Here is a 17,362-nt window from a genome sequence, read left to right as displayed (position 1 = left end):
TGAAAATAAACATCCTAATATTTGAAAGTAAAACTATCATTTGTCATACATATTTTTTGTTGCTTTTTTTACCTGGTGTAACTGACGCTGTTCTCCTGAATCCGGCGATGTTTTTCTTTTGTTTCTGCGCCTCTCCATTCCGGAGATACGACCACTTCTTCACTGTATATAAATCTACCCTTTTTAGCCAACTAGGTGTGATGCTCAAGGAGACGTCCCTGGAGGAGCGTTGTGGACAACGCCCTCTTGGCTATGAAGACTAAATTTATATACAGAGAAGAAAAGGCCATATTTCAGGAATGGAAAGGCTCAGGAATAAAAGAAAAACATCACCGGATTCAGAAAAACAGGGGCTTTTATACCAGATAAATACACATTTATGACAATTGACAGGTTCTCCTTAAAGGGATACTCCCATTTTAGAAAGTGAAGGAAAATCACTAATATTTTCTCTCTGTCCATGATCATGGAGGTCAAACTTCTAGGATCCCTACTTTTTTTCTGACTAATGTCTATTCCCTACATGTCCAGGATTGGTCATCCTATATAATGCAATATAATCGTACATTTTACCCATAAAATGCTTTTGGAGATTCTGTCCGCGGCTCCTTACAGACAGGTAAATGATGTAACCTTGCTTGCTACTTTTACTGGGGAATATTAGATTAGATGGGAGAAGGTTTGTGTTACGTTTTAGAGTTACTTGATTATAGCGACACATCCAATGCAGCAGGGGGCCGATGTGTGGAGCAGCAGGGGGCCTGATCCGTGCCCTCCTTAATGCGTTACCAACTACTGACTGGTAGGGAGTCCTGGAAGAAAGATTATTGTACAAGACGTGACTACAAGACGTGGAAAAGAATCTGTTTTGTATTTAAAGGAAGAGCGCCACTCTGGTCAAAGTCTGGTACTGCAGAATTCAAGTCAATGGGGTAAAGCCAAAAAAAAAGCCGGTCGTGTGGGGTGTGAAACCAGCAGATGGTACAATACCAAACACAAACACAAGACAAAATACACAAAATAAGCTCGGACTTTACTTTTATTCCCAATATTGACAGATGTTCTTTAATTTTACAAAGTGCAATTTTTATTTTTTGTTTTGAAGGTTTTGAAGGGGGAAGATGAACGTTTCTCTTTTTCTGTAAAGACATAATTAGAAAACACATAACTGAAAAACAGCGCCCCATCAGTCTACTGGTTGTGTCTGGTATTGCAACTGCACCCCATTGAAATTAATGGGACTGAGCTGCAATACCGCATGCAAACTGCAGACAAGGGTGGCGCTGGTTTTTTTTTAGCTTTGTTTTTTTTTAGGCAGACTTTTTTTAATTCTGTAAAATCCTTGTCATGGAAATCTGATTGGTCACTATGATCGATGCCTGCTTTTAACTTAGTCTAAATTTGCCTCCCAAATTTTAAAGATCTCTATAGGAACATGTCATCAGTTCTTTTTAATATTATCATCACTCTGATGGTCTCAAAGCAAAAGGTGTTGCCACAAATAATCATGGAGGTGTTATATTTTCTAAAAGGATCATAATCTGGGACCCTCTCGGGGCAGAAGGTGACAAGACTAAAACGTTTCCCTTTTCACGGTTATCTGTAGGACCAGCTGGCAGCAAGTGTTTAACCAACAGTGCCCCCACAGGAAAAACAAGGAATTACATGATGAACATTTATTAAGTCATGTTTGCACCGGTGAGCTTCCTATGAGATCTTCTCTGGGTTCCAGGTCACAAACTTTCACCAAAGTGTAGAGTAGGTAGATGGTGGCGTTGTAGTCTGACAGTTAGGGACAACACCTCCATTTTCCATTATACCAATATTTTATTTCCTGGTTTTATATACCATCATCCAACCAATGGGTGCAGGGGACAACATATATTGAAGGTATTCAGCTGGAGACTGGTCCTAAGGTTTCACATTGTCCTCTTCTATATTCGGATTTAGTCTCGTAACTGAGCAAATACTGTGCTGTCTGCCACTCGCGTTCGGTGGAATCCCAGGACTGACAGGTCTTTACTCTTGTGCAAAAAGTGAACATACCGCAGACCTGGTCCATAAGACTTGAAGATATGGGAAACCTGAGACATAGAAGGGTCATTAGATAGTTAGGGAACCCCATCTGTTGGATCTCCAATACAATATTTAAAACATATTCAGTCTAAATTAGAAACCATCTTTAACGAGGATCTGCCACCAGGTAAAATTTTTTTCCATTTTTCTATCTTATTTTATTTCCGTTTTTCCCCTGAGTGTTCTGGTTTTCGTTTTATTAAAATCCGCCATACGGTTTCAGAGATATGGGTCTTTTTATTTAGTGCTAATTTTTATGGTCTTTACAAGGAGGCGTGGCTCACAGGGCAGAACAGTCTAAATACACACCCCAGAGGATCCTGTGAGCCACGCCTCCTTAGTAACAACCCAGAAAAAACGTACCAAATAAAACCTCCCATATCTCTGGAACCATACAGCAGAAATGAAATACACAGGGAAGCATCAGGAATAAAATAGGAGCAAAAACTGGTTATTTTTGAACTTGTGACAGGTCACCTTTAAGAATTTAAATTTGACGGTTTTGTAGGATTATCCCCCTTTTCCATGGTTCCTTTCAGTATTTAAGCTACTCACCGTGTTCCATCCTTTTGGTTCTCCGCTCATGTCATTTTCTGGGGTCAGGTCCAACAGAGCTAAAATAGTTTTCTTGTCCTCTGCCAGCAGCTTGACATGGAGCTCATACACTTGTTTGTGGAGTTTGCTGTCTTCATACCTGTATAATAAACATTTGACATGAGGCCAGGATGCCCGATGGGTCTACTTACAAAATTATCGTGGGTATTTTGTAATCCGCATCTTCACTCAACGACACAGACACTGCCACTGCAATCAATAGACAACCCTGGCACAATAACGTCACTAAAAAGCTCCGGCAAGTGTCCAGGGTTGCAGATCGGTGTTGGAAGAAAACACACTTGCAAGATGATTTCACTGCACTGAAACAAGCAACACTCACGTTAAAATCTGCTCTCACCTCTACTAAACAGGCCCACTTCACAACCCTTGTATCTTCCTTATCCCAAAAACAGTTATTCAACACTTTTAACTCCCTCCTCCGCCCACCACTGCCCCCTACGACCTCCCTCATCTCTTCTGAGGACTTTAAAAATAAGATCGACCAAACAAATCTTTATTGTTCAACTATCACATACCAGACCAATGCCCTTCCCCATAAACCTTCCCCTCAAACATCATTGAAAGAGCGCTTACTCATCTCCTCTCCAAATCACACCTCACCACTTGTGCACTTGACCCTATCTCATCCTACCTCACCATCACACGTACCCCACCCCTAACTCATCTCTTCAACCTATCTCTAACTTCTGGCACCTTCCCTTCTGCTTTCAAAAAATGCCACAATCACACCTATACTCAAAAAGCCATCCCTGAACCTGACCGTTGTGTCCAGCTATCGCCCCATATTGCTGCTGCTATTTGCTTCAAAACTCCTTGAGCAACACATCCACGCTAAACTTTCATCTTGCCTCTCATTTAACTCGCTCTTCAACAACCTAAAATCTGACTTCCTCCTCATCACTCCACTAAAACTGCTCTGACCAAAATTACTAATGACTTACAGCCAAAGCTAACAGACAATTCTCTACAGTCCTCCTTCTAGACTCGTCCTCTGCTTTCAACACAGTTGACCACTGCCTCCTACTACAGATCCTTTTTTCCTTTAACGTGTAAGACTTCTCCCTATCCTGGATCTCCTCATACCTTACTATCTGCACATTTAGCGTCTACCAGTCCCACGCTACCTCCTCATCCCACCCACTCTCTGTTGGCCTCCCTCAAGGCTCTGTCCTAGGACCCCTATTCTTCTCTATCTATACCCTTGGCCTAAGACAACTCAAAGTCCTATGGCCTCCAATACCATCTGTTCGCTGATGACACTCCGTCTACCTCTCTGGCTCAGATGTCTCTCTGCTGTCCAGAATCCAGGAGTGTCTATCAGCCATATCCTCCTTCTTCTCCTCTCCTTTCTTCAAGCTCAATGTGGACAAATCTGAACTAATTACCTTTCCTCCATTTCACGTATCTTCCCTACCTGATCTATCATCTCAATAAATGACATCACACTTTCCCCAGTCTTGGACATCCACAGCCTCAGAGTAACCCTTAACTCTGCCTTATCCTTCAAACCGCACATCCAAGCTCCTGCCACCTCCAGCTCAAAAATATTTCCAGAATCCGTCCTTTCCTCAACCCTCAATCTACTAAAATGCTTGTGCATGCCCTAATCATCTCCAGCCTTGACTACTGCAACATCCTCCTCTGTTGCCTACTTGCTAAAACCCTTCTCCAGTCCATTCTTAACTCTGCTGCCCGACTAGATCATCAATCTCCTCGCTTCTCCTCCGCTTCTCCCATCTGCAAATCCCTTCACTGGCTCCCAATTTCCCAATAGTATCCAGTGTAAACTACTAATACTGACCTACAAAGCCATCAATAACCTTTCTCCTCCGTACATCTGCAAACTAATCTCCCGATATCTTCCTTCACGTAATCTCCTATACTACCAAGACCTCCTTCTCTCCTCCACGCTTATTCGCTCCTCACCCAATCGCCTCCAAAACTTCTCCTGAATATCCCCCATCCTCTAGAATTCTGTGCCCCAACATGTCCGATTATCAACCACATTTGCATCCTTCAGACGGAACCTAAAAACCTATCTCTCCAAGAAAACTTACAGGCTGCACTGACCATGTGGCCACCTCAACACCATCGGAGCTACTGCAACCCCGGAGCTACTGCAACCCCCGACCTACTGTCTCCATCCTCATCTCATGTACAGCACCATGGAATCAATGGTGCCATATAAATAAATAATAACATTTCCACTGAAAATCTGATCTGTTATTAGGAGATTTGTCTCCAGCATCGTGGTATGTTCCCAGGAACTCACCAGTCCAGAACATAGATATCCGGCTGATAGGAGTCCAGCAACTCGGGCCAAAGACCTTCAGAGCATAGATCCAACAGCTGCTCCTTCACACACCAACTGCAAATACCAAGAACATGTTATAACAGCGCATGTGTATTAAAAAAAAAAAAATCCAACATTGAGAATTGGTGATGTTTTCCTTCCCCTCCCTGCGCCACGACCTCTGCACAGGTCATGGAGCATGCCCACAACACTCTCCTATAGAAGTCAACATGTCATCTCCAGAATACAGGTCCATGTGGCTGCTGTAAAACAAATTTCTAAATGATTTTAAAAGAAGCTCAGGGAAGACTGTGGTCCTCATTATCATGTACAACAAATAGCATAAAGCATTTACAAGAATAAAATTAAAACAGACGAAAAATAAGAAAAACTTAAGTGATACATGTTGATCACGCCAATGCTATTCAATAATATGCAGTACCTGTGATAACCAATAGGTAGTGATATACAGCTCTGGGATTTCTTCTTGAAGTTTAGAATACATGTGGCTCCCACCTATCGCATGAGTCGACTATATAGTAACATGAGTTTGGGGTACACATATTTTGTATTCATTTTTTTTTTCTAAAATGTATTTATCTTACCTATCCGGTCTGGAGGCTTGTAAATAAAAGGGTCAGGTTCCGATAATTTTGGGGTTTAATAATTTGAGGATCCGCTGTGGGGTCTGACAATTTAGGGATCTGCTGTGAGGTCTGACAAATTAGGGATCTGGTGTCGGGTCAGAACATTAAGATTTAATTTAGAAAGTTTAAATCCTTTTCCACTTAGGACACATTGAGCCACCAATGAAGTGCTGGGAATAGCTCTCTAAATGGTTTGGTCTGTGGTCTTAGAATTAAAGGAGCTGTCCACTATTTACAAAAATCCTACAGTGCTCCATACAAAAGTACAAAATATATATAAATATATATATATATATATATATATATATATATATATATATATATATATATATATATATATATATACACACTTCTCCTGGATCGGCATCATATCTGCAAGGTCAGCGATGTGCCCTTGGTTCTGTCTTACAGAACAATAAAGGCTGCAGCCCATCAGTGGCTGCTGATTGGCTGCAGTGCTTACGTGACATCACAGTGCAAGTATCACTGGAATGGCGCCAGACTGGGAGATGAGTATATGCTGGTTTGTTTTTTGTATTTTTTATGCAGAATTTAAGAATGGGTTGTCAAATAGAGGACGACTTTAGAATCTGATATTTAAGGGGTATGGGATCTGATTAGTAAAGGGTTCACTCTCGGGTCTGAACACTTAGAGGGTCTGGTCTGTACTTTGACAGTTTAGTGGTCTCATCTTGGATCTGATCAATTACAGGTCTGGTCTTTGGCTAGCGCTAAACGGATTGCCCTAACGCAATGTGAACCTAGCCTAAGACCAAAGACCAGACCTGTAATTGATCAGATCCAAGATGAGACCACTAAACTGTCAAAGTACAGACCAGACCCTCTAAGGCTAGGTTCACATTGCGTTAGGGCAATCCGTTTAGCGCTAGCGCTTGCGGATTGCGCTAACGCAATGTTTTTGTAGGGGCCGCGTTTAGGGGTCGCGCTAACGTCCCCGCTCTCGCAGATCCCCGATCTGCGAGAGCGGGGAACGGACCTCGGGCGCGCCGCGGACGCTGCAAGCAGCGTCCGAGGCGCGCTACAAAAGAACGGCACATCGCTAGCGCGAGCCGAAAAAGGCACGCGCTAGTGATGCGCTACAGGCGAAATTTACATTGCTGTCAATGGGTGCGCTAACGGACCCGTTGCACGGCGTTATTTGCGACATTTTCGCCGTGCAACGCTGTCCGTTAGCGATCACCCACTAACGCAATGTGAACCTAGCCTTATACTTAAGGGGTCCGGGATCTGCTAATTTAGCGGTCTGGTCTAGGGTCTGAGAAATTTGCCAATTACGCCCCTGGTTAGCGTGCCCGAGCCCTTGGCCCCAGATCTTAAAAAGTACAAACAATGTAGTGTATTGTCGGTGGGTATCGGAGCGGCAGAGCTGTGTGGTTTATAGTCCTTACAGATACATGAGAGCGGTCAGTCACCTGTACACGGGCAGATAACAGACCACCACACCTGGAGGAATATTACTTCTGTCCACAGGGATTTCTTCACTACTTATTTGCCATCCACTGAAATTACCTGAAAAGATAGAGGTACGTAGTGAGCGTCCATGTATAAGTACAAGACTGGGACAATGAAAGGAGAATAGGCTGCATGTGGCACTCTGTCATTGCCATTGTGCCTGTGATTATAATGAGATCACTGTTGAGAAGTGATCTCCACAGAACAGGAAGTGACTACTGAGAAGTGATCTCTACAGAACAGGAAGGGATCACTGAGAAGTGATCTCTACAGAACAGGAAGGGATCACTGAGAAGTGATCTCTACAGAACAGGAAGGGGTCACTGAGAAGTGATCTCTACAGAACAGGAAGTGACTACTGAGAAGTGATCTCCACGGAACAGGAAGTGACTACTGAGACGTGATCTCTACAGAACAGGAAGGGATCACTGAGAAGTGATCCCTCACGTGAAGTCATTATTGCCCTTTCTGTACTGATCTCTACAGAACAGGAAGGGATTACTGAGAAGTGTTCTCCACAGAACAGGAAGTGACTACTGAGAAGTGATCTCCACAGAACAGGAAGTGACTACTGAGAAGCGATCTCTACAGGTCAGGAAGGGATTACTGATGTGATCTCTACAGGACAGGAAGGGATTACTGATGTGATCTCTACAGAACAGGAAAAGATTACTGAGAAGTGATGTCCACAGAACAGGAAGGGATTACTGAGAAGTGATCTCTACAGAACAGGAATGGATTATAAAGCAGTGATCTCTACAAAACAGGAAAGGATTACAAAGAAGTGATCTCTACAGAACAGGAAGTGATTACTGAGAAGTTAGCTCTACAGAACAGGAAGTGATTACTGACGTGATCTACACAGAACAGGAAGAGATTACTAACAAGTAATCTCTACATAACAGGAAGTATTTACTGAGAAGTGATCTCTATAGAACAGGAAGTGTCTACCTATTATGAGTCTCTTTGTGACAACTGTAAAATTTCAGGATTTTACTTACAGCTAATAACATGAGAAAAAAACAACCTTAGAAAGTCCAATACATGCAGCTGATACCTGATGACCAAAAAAATATTACCCTTCTGACCTCAGTCACTCTCAGGAAGAACACAAAGTAGCACAGATTTCACTGGAAGACATTAGATTGTAGTTTGAGCCAAGTGATTGTTACAAAAGAAAAACGTAATTATGGGAGAGATACTTTGGGTGTGAGCTGGGAAATGACAGGAACTATATTACTCAGAGCAAGTAGAAACATGATTAACAGCATGCTAAACAGCATGGCACAAAAGAATAATATGACTGACACAGACCTAATGTCTCCAGGGGCTTCTTCTCTGGGGGTGGGTCGAATACTTCTTGTGGAGGAGGCTGTGTGGTGGATAAACCTAGTGAAATAACACATACATCAATATACAGGTTACAACTTGTGGGGAGGACAAGAAAAGGGAAAAGAGGAGAAAAGTAAGTAGGCTATGAAGACACATTACATGATTGCGCTGAGATATTATGTTAAAAATGTGGGCAATATTCTGGACAACTATTCATGGTGGCCTATGCAACTTCTATATCGGCCAAGGAGAAGGTGCCCAACCCATGCATGGTTTGAGCCTGTGTAGGGCTCCCCTTCTGTAGGAACATTCTGGGGTAAAAGTGGATTGATGTATAGAACAGATCATACCTTCTGGATTTGGGCATTTAAGGAAGTTCCTTCCGAAGGGTTTTTTCTTATAGATGTCTTTCCAGTTGGCATGGTCTGGCAGGGCTATTGCCTTCCTCTGTAGACCCCACTCCTTTTCACACAATTCTAACCAGCCCTGAGACGTCTCGGGTTCCTTCTGCACCGGTGGTATAAGATTTGCCAAGTTTGGAACTAGATTTATCTGCGGCTCTTTTTTTGTAGGTTTCCATTTGGGTGGCTTTATTCCCAAAGTTGCTTCCTCTACAGCTGATGACACGTGGGACTTTTCCTGTTCCTGGACTGATGTTATGGACTTTTCCACTTCTAGAGTTGGTTGCTTGGTGATCTCTTGGTCCTGAGATACCACATTGGACTTCTCCAGTTCAGGAGATGTGCTTTTAGGTTTCTCTTGTACCTGAGTTGTCCCTATAGACTTTTCCTGTTCCTGAGATACTGATTTGGACTTCTCCAATTCCGGTACACTTACATTAAACTTCTCTTCTACCTGAGTGGTCACTTTAGACTTGTACTGAGATGGCATTTTGGACTCCTCCTGATCATGACTAGTCTCTTTAGGCCTCTCATGTGCAGTCTCTTTAGTATTTTCCTGTTCCTGAGAAGTCACTTTTGGCTCCTCTTTTACCTGAGCAGTCACTTTTGGCTCCGCTTTTACCTGAGCAGTCACTTTCGGCACCTCTTTTACCTGAGCAGTCACTTTAGCCTTCTCTGGTTCCTGAGCAGTCACTTTTGGCTCCTCTTTTACCTGAGCAGTCACTTTTGGTTCCTCTTTTACCTGAGCAGTCACTTTTGGCTCCTCTTTTACCTGAGCAGTCACTTTCGGCACCTCTTTTACCTGCACAGTCACTTTTGACTCCTCTTTTACCTGAGCAGTCACGTTCGGCACCTCTTTTACCTGCACAGTCACTTTAGCCTTCTCTGGTTCCTGAGCAGTCACTTTCGGCACCTCTTTTACCTGCACAGTCACTTTAGCCTTCTCTGGTTCCAGAGCAGTCACTTTTGGCTCCTCTTTTACCTGAGCAGTCACTTTAGCCTTCTCTGGTTCCTGAGCAGTCACTTTCGGCACCTCTTTTACCTGAGCAGTCACTTTAGCCTTCTCTGGTTCCTGAGCAGTCACTTTTGGCTCCTCTTTTACCTGAGCAGTCACTTTTGGTTCCTCTTTTACCTGAGCAGTCACTTTTGGCTCCTCTTTTACCTGAGCAGTCACTTTCGGCACTTCTTTTACCTGCACAGTCACTTTTGACTCCTCTTTTACCTGAGCAGTCACGTTCGGCACCTCTTTTACCTGCACAGTCACTTTAGCCTTCTCTGGTTCCTGAGCAGTCACTTTCGGCACCTCTTTTACCTGCACAGTCACTTTAGCCTTCTCTGGCTCCAGAGCAGTCACTTTTGGCTCCTCTTTTACCTGAGCAGTCACTTTAGCCTTCTCTGGTTCCTGAGCAGTCACTTTCGGCACCTCTTTTACCTGAGCAGTCACTTTAGCCTTCTCTGGTTCCTGAGCAGTAACTTTTGGCTCCTCTTTTACCTGAGCAGTCACTTTTGGTTCCTCTTTTACCTGAGCAGTCACTTTTGGCTCCTCTTTTACCTGAGCAGTCACTTTCGGCACCTCTTTTACCTGCACAGTCACTTTTGACTCCTCTTTTACCTGAGCAGTCACGTTCGGCACCTCTTTTACCTGCACAGTCACTTTAGCCTTCTCTGGTTCCTGAGCAGTCACTTTCGGCACCTCTTTTACCTGCACAGTCACTTTAGCCTTCTCTGGCTCCAGAGCAGTCACTTTTGGCTCCTCTTTTACCTGAGCAGTCACTTTAGCCTTCTCTGGTTCCTGAGCAGTAACTTTTGGCTCCTCTTTTACCTGAGCAGTCACTTTTGGTTCCTCTTTTACCTGAGCAGTCACTTTTGGCTCCTCTTTTACCTGAGCAGTCACTTTTGGCTCCTCTTTTACCTGAGCAGTCACTTTCGGCACCTCTTTTACCTGCACAGTCACTTTTGACTCCTCTTTTACCTGAGCAGTCACGTTCGGCACCTCTTTTACCTGCACAGTCACTTTTGACTCCTCTTTTACCTGAGCAGTCACGTTCGGCACCTCTTTTACCTGCACAGTCACTTTAGCCTTCTCTGGTTCCTGAGCAGTCACTTTCGGCACCTCTTTTACCTGCACAGTCACTTTAGCCTTCTCTGGTTCCTGAGCAGTCACTTTTGGCTCCTCTTTTACCTGAGCAGTCACTTTAGCCTTCTCTGGTTCCTGAGCAGTCACTTTCAGCACCTCTTTTACCTGCACAGTCACTTTAGCCTTCTCTGGTTCCTGAGCAGTCACTTTTGGCTCCTCTTTTACCTGAGCAGTCACTTTTGGCTCTTCTTTTACCTGAACAGTCACTTTTGGCTCCTCTTTTACCTGAACAGTCACTTTCGGCACCTCTTTTACCTGAGCTGTCACTTTAGCCTTCTCTGGTTCCTGAGCAGTCACTTTTGGCTCCTCTTTTACCTGAACAGTCACTTTCGGCACCCCTTTTACCTTACCAGTCACTTTTGCCTCCTCTTTTACCTGAACAGTCACTTTCGGCACCTCTTTTACCTGAGCTGCCACTTTAGCCTTCTCTGGTTCCTGAGCAGTCACTTTTGGCTCCTCTTTTACCTGAACAGTCACTTTTGGCTCCTCTTTTACCTGAGCAGTCACTTTTGGTTCCTCTTTCACCAGAACAGTCACTTTTGGCACCTCTTTTACCTGAGCAGTCACTTTAGCCTTCTCTGGTTCCTGAGCAGTCACTTTCAGCTCTTTGACCTGAGCAGTCACTGTGGGCTTCTCCTGTTCCTGAGCAGTCACTTTCGGCTCCTCTTTTACCTGAGCAGTCACTTTAGCCTTCTCCTGTTCCTGAGCAGTCACTTTAGCCTTCTCCTGTTCCTGAGCAGTCACTTTAGCCTTCTCCTGTTCCTGAGCAGTCACTTTAGCCTTCTCATGCTCCTGAGCAGTCTTTATGAGCTTCTCTACCTGAACTGTCAGTTTAGATTCCGCTTGCACCTGGGCAGTCACTGGATATTTCTCCTGCTCCTGAGCTGTCACTGCAGGTATCTTTTGTTTCTGAGGAGTCTCTTTGGACTTCTCTTCCTGAACTGTCAGTTTAGACTTGTCATATTCGTTAGCTGTCTCTTTAGGCTTCTGCTGTGCATAAGCTTTGACTTTAGCCTCCACTTCTACCTCTTTTACCCGATCAGTCACTTTAGCCTTCTCCTGTTCTTGAGCAGTCAATGTCCGCTCCTCTTTTACCTGAGCTGTCACTTTAGACTTGTGTTGTTCAGCAGTCTCATCATGATCTGGTTTCTCAGCTCCTTTCAGATCTACTTGCGCTCGTTTAGCTGCTCCTGGCTTCTCGGATGTCTCTTCTTTATGTTTGCCAGGGTTCGCTTTGTCATTATCTTTCCTTTTGTGTTCTTCTAGTTTTCCATCTGTCTGGATTGTCTCTTTGTTTGTTCCCAGGGTCTCATTTTTAGATGGTATTTCTTGCTTCTCTGTCTCTTTTGCCAGGGGAGGGTCACGGTCTCCCTGCTGTTTCTGCGTTGGAGTCTCCACCTTTTCATTTTCGTCTCCCTTTTTGCCGCCACTCGAATTATTGTCGGTGGCTTCTTTTACAGGATTCTTCCCAGCCAGCTTGGCATCCACCCTTGAGCCAACTTGCCCCTCTCGTGGTGAGCAGTCACTCATTCTTCAGTCTTCTCTCCCTCTCTCTGTCCTTCCAGGTGTTTTTAAGCTGCTCCTCCTTCCCAGAGAGAAGAGTGTAGGTGTGTGATGAGTAGTGCGGAGAGGAGGGAGTGCCAGGCCAGGAGGCAGAATAAGCTGCTCATTGTGCTCCCAGCGAATCCTGTGCAGGTGACAGCAGGGACTCCCCTCCGCTAATTAATTCTGGGTGCACCTTGTCACCAGAGACGCAATTGACAGGTACTCCGCCATTCACGTGCATTCAGCCCCTGGGCAAGGTTTGGGCTTCATCTTCATAATGCAGCAATTTTACACAACTTTTTTCTTTTCACTTCTCCCCATATGGCCAAGTTGTATTCATCATTGGCATCGTATTTTAAGAATTTTATTTTAGTGGCACTCACCGTGCCAAATAATTGATATGTTAACTTTATGAGCAAGACCAAAAATAAATATATATATATATATATATATATATATATATATATATATATATATATATATATATATGTCTCCGATTGTGGCAGAACACTTTTTTTATATATACTTTTGCATTCAGAGAGCTGTAGTTTTATTGGTGTTATTTTAAGGGTATATACAACTTTTCGATAACTTTGTTTTTCCTTTTTTTTTGGATGGGGAGGTAAAGAAAAATGAGTAATTGTGTTTGTTTCTTTTTTTTTTTTCTTTTTTATGGTGTTCCTTATCTACGATAAAGTACATGATTATATTAAAGCTTGGGACTTTATGGACAATTATTTGCACTTTTTTTTTTATTTCCAACACTGAAGGACCTGAGAATATGGGGAAAAAAAGGTGATGTTTGGGGTATTTTTCACTTGAATTCTGCCCCTATTTTTCTTAAAAAAAAATTAAAATAAATTATCCTACTTGGGGATATTATTGCGTAGATAACACAAAAGTATTGCAGCGTATAATGACTGCCACAGAACAGATAACAATCAGCCTGTTATGCCATTTGTACCTGGGAAGGTGGGGGCCATTATTACACCATACGCCACAACAACCCATCTGCAGCAAATGATCTGTCTAGCTTGGATGCAATAGTCACTAGTGATTGTGGCTCATTAGTTGGTTAAACACCAGGGATTGGAGTGATCTACAATCCCGGTCTTACAGCAGATCAGAATCTGCAGCTGGTGTCAAAGGGTTCATGGTAACCTGGGTCAGACTGACCCTCCGGTTAACACCTGCTCTGACATAGTCATGGAGCCCAAATGGAATAGCCAACATTTTGATATGGAGCTGACTTTGGAGGATTATAAAGAGAAATGTCCGCTTTGTTCCAGAGGTGGCACCACTGCTGCCCATCTGATAGAAACGAAGACAAGCTGCAGTACCAGACACAGCCTATGATGAACAGTGGCGCTGTCTCATTAGTAGGGTTGGGAAGCCTATTTTGTAGAGGTTATAGGTCCCTCTAGTTTACACAATTCTCTTTAATATCAGGTTTCCAAGGGGATGATCGTAAATTGGACAAAAATCCGATTAGATCCCCTGTAAAAGGTATTTGCAATAGACACACCTGAGCAGCCATGTAGAGCCATATACTGCTAGGTGTGATTGTGTTTACAGCTCCAGAGCCTGTAACTACTGTCCCCTCCCTGGTGACTCACTGACACTGTGCACTCAGGATCTGCTTTGCACACACATAAGGGCCCATTGTACTTCTACTCTTCGGGCTTTTTCTTCTCTCCTTTCAGGCTACAAATATTGCACATTTATAGCACAAAAAGTTACCAACTTACCTGCTGGGGGTTATTGTACTTATCAGTAAACTAATTTGTTTATTTCATGCCGTGTCAAAAAGAAGACCTTGCCTTAATTATATAATATTTATTGTAAATGTTGCCGTTCTCCTGAATCCGGCGATGTTTTTCTTTTGTTCCTGCGCCCCTCCGTTCCTGAGATATGGCCTCTTCTTTCCTGTATATAAATAGCATTTTTTTTTAGCCAACTGGGCAGAGAAAATGATGACCACACCCACTTGCAAACAATCAAAAATGTATACACTGGGAAGAGGAGGCCATATCTCAGGAACGGAGAGGCGCAGGAACAAAAGAAAAACATCGCCGGATTCAGGGGAACAGCAGCATTTAGACCAGGTTAAAAAAATACATATTTGTGACAAGTGAAAAATCCCCTTTAAGGGGAAATTCAATAGATTTGGTTAAGGTTAGTATTCTGCCTTCGTGTATTATTCTTTTTTTTTCCCGAGTTGAGTGCACCATACACGGATCACACAGAAGGGAAGTCACAACTTCTCCAAAGATATTTCCATATGTGGATGGATGCCTTTAACAATTCATCAGAAACAGGAAGGTCGGTTCTTGCAGGACGGAGATGCCGCGGACCTCTCATCACACCCTGGAATTGACATTTCACATTGGTGAACTCACAAAATATTCTAAAATGCATTAAACCTTCGATTGTCTACACCCTCCTGAAAAAAACGGGTCACAGCCACATGATGCCTTTTGGACAATCAGGAAAGCGATGCTTCGTTCTTAATCCCATGGGGTGTTATGTCCTCCTAATTGGGACCATCCAGTATTGGGTCACCTGCACCAGATAATGCCTTTCTGTGAGAAGGCAATAAGAATGTGTCACCCCAGTGATCAGCTGTGATCCATGGTTAAAAATTGGTGTTCATTTTCCCAGCAGCGCCCCTACAGGCGAAAGGAGGCATGACACAATTGCCATGAAAATAAGCTGCCTATGAAATGGATACACATGCTGAATCATTTAAAGGGTTCACGTTGTCAGCCTTTAAAAAGGGTAAAACTAGATTGAACCGAGGGGTAGTTTTGCTTACTTAAAGGTTCCACTTTTATTTGGTAAAGCAGTTCTGAAGATACAAGGCTATTAAAAGGGGGGTGTATGATGAAGACCACCCGTCTATACGCCATATTAGGCATGTGAACATGATAGAGAGGGACCCCACGTAAGACCTCCCTGAGCCATAAACTATCCTCTAATTAAAGGGAAATGGATTCATCTGAATGGTTGACAGATATCCGCAGGATAGATGATGACTGCTAGATCCATAAGGGTCTGACCGCTGGGGTCCATCTCCAGAACAGGGTCCTTCTATTTGAGCATCTATGGGACTAATATAAACTGAATGGAGTGCATCAAGCATTGGTGGTCCCTGCGGTTGGACCCCTCCATTCTAGCAATTACTAAATCATGTGGATAACTTGTAATTGAATCCCCCTAGAAAGAGTTTGTATTACATTAGAAACTGGAATAGTATTTTCTTCAGCAACAGCGCCACTCTGGTCTGTGGCCTTGTCTGGTATTGCAGCCAATCCCTATTAACTTGAATATCGCAAACAACACAATAGACGAGAGTGCCGCTGGTTAGAGAGGGAGCGTTTTTCTAAAACTGAAGAATGTATTGGCTGAATGACAAGTGAAAGGTCCTCGTGCGCCCCAAGCGAAGAGTCACAAAGTAACAATGGCCTCTGGCATCACTTTGCCATCCTCGTCAGTGTTCTTAATGGGAGGAGGGGGAAGCTTTAAATTTCGCCAATATCTGTGAACCTCGATTAGAGATTATTCAGGAGCACAAGGCCGGCGACCTTCACTATAGACTGCGCCGATAGTTCTCTCCAGATACATCTATGAATTGCCCTTCCCCCATCTGTGAATCACAGGGAAGATATCGTGTTATCGTCTATTATGGAATTTCTGCAGGAAGACTGGCTGATCCAGAACGGCTCCGTCATCGCCCAGCACCTGTTCACACCGGGCTTTTGTCACCATCGACCCATAATCATGTGATCGTCTGTATAGATCTTCCATTCTTCACTGTAGCAGCCATTGTTATGTTCTGTATCATTTTCTTCATTGTTGACAATTTTCTCCTTTTTGTATCACTCTCCGCATTCCGTTCTCGTACATTTAAAGGGCAAGGCCGCCATATTTTTCCGGCATGTGAATGCCTACTTTTTCGCAGCACCCATAATGTTTTGCAGCAGTGAGGAAGTCTTGCCCAGGTGAAACTTTTCTCTTCAGACCATTTACTTTGGTCCCTTTCTCTAATGAGTAGGGGGGATAACAACTCCGACAGTGATGCGGCACCTAGATATCATCTTTAGGTCCTCTTTGACCCCCGGGTCTGGAGGTATGAGATGTTGGTTGCTTTCCCTCTTGTAAATACATAACATTACCATATACTATGATTTTGATTTACAGTGTGGACTATAGACCGGAGCTGCATTATAATACTGCAACCTTCAGAGCAGCACTCTCCCAGAATTCCTTAGGGGCTCTGGTTCGAGAGGGAGCAGATCCGTTTTTTTCTAACTCTGGGCAATATATTGGTTCATTGACGTCATGCGAAAGGTCCCCGAGCCAAGAGTCGGAGCGATGCCGTGACCGAGCGCGCGCCGCCTGCAATCTGCTAATCCCACTGGATTATATGGTTTTGCTCTTGCACTGGAGCGGCAGGTTTGAGAATATGGATAAACCTGAAGATTCATCGCCTGTCACAGATTTTCTATGGTGATAAATCAACATATTTATTCAATGTTAAAGGGACAGTGCGCCTAAATTCTATGTCCTCACCAATCGTAGCATTTTTAGTTGCATGTATTGTTCCCTGTTATCAGCCAGACAGACAGTATTTAAAATCTATGTTATTTCCACTTGTAGCGTGTTTTCTAGCACTCTCTGTTATCTAAAGTCTATGTTATCTCTACCTATAGCGGTTATGAGCTGCAGTCTATTGCTCTCTGTTGTCAGCCAGACTGGGAAATACCATAATATAACGCTCTTTAACCTTGATTTGATATTTTCTGTACCAATTCCTCAGTTTTCACAGTCACATCTTGCT

At 43.5% G+C, this 17,362-nt stretch overlaps 1 protein-coding gene across 50 annotated transcripts; it reads right to left on the bottom strand.

Moving 5' to 3' along the window:
- Positions 1-1,105: 1,105 nt before the first annotated feature.
- On the bottom strand, positions 1,106-12,592 carry NCCRP1 (NCCRP1, F-box associated domain containing). Of its 50 annotated transcripts, XM_077285870.1 has the most exons (9): positions 11,173-12,589; positions 10,693-10,752; positions 10,603-10,632; positions 8,790-10,482; positions 8,422-8,496; positions 7,068-7,164; positions 4,967-5,062; positions 2,632-2,770; positions 1,106-2,084 (listed from the first exon to the last, which is right to left on the bottom strand). In XM_077285870.1, exons 1-9 carry the CDS (start codon positions 12,505-12,507, stop codon positions 1,947-1,949), a joined length of 3,663 nt encoding a protein of 1,220 aa, XP_077141985.1. In that variant the 5' UTR covers positions 12,508-12,589; the 3' UTR covers positions 1,106-1,946. The 50 variants fall into 50 exon arrangements, with proteins under 50 accessions (XP_077141985.1, XP_077141968.1, XP_077141970.1 ...); XM_077285853.1 differs by having other exon boundaries at positions 8,790-9,552; positions 9,583-9,642; positions 9,823-12,591; XM_077285855.1 differs by having other exon boundaries at positions 8,790-10,092; positions 10,273-10,302; positions 10,363-12,591.
- Positions 12,593-17,362: the final 4,770 nt, after the last annotated feature.

Source organism: Ranitomeya variabilis, chromosome 2, assembly GCF_051348905.1.
Source record: "Ranitomeya variabilis isolate aRanVar5 chromosome 2, aRanVar5.hap1, whole genome shotgun sequence".
Taxonomy (NCBI): Eukaryota; Metazoa; Chordata; class Amphibia; order Anura; family Dendrobatidae; genus Ranitomeya; species Ranitomeya variabilis.
The sequence above is the reverse complement of the archived record's forward strand: the minus strand, read 5'-3'. Positions and strand labels throughout refer to the sequence as shown.

Coding starts and splice junctions, on each gene's coding strand:
- NCCRP1 (XM_077285818.1), bottom strand. CDS start 12,507: ATGAGTGACTGCTCACCACGAGAGGGGCAAGTTGGCTCAAGGGTGGAT. Junction 7,165..8,421: donor GAAGCCCCTGGAGACATTAG/GTCTGTGTCAGT, acceptor CTATCTTTTCAG/GTAATTTCAGTGGATGGCAA. Junction 2,085..2,631: donor AACCAAAAGGATGGAACACG/GTGAGTAGCTTA, acceptor TCTATGTCTCAG/GTTTCCCATATCTTCAAGTC.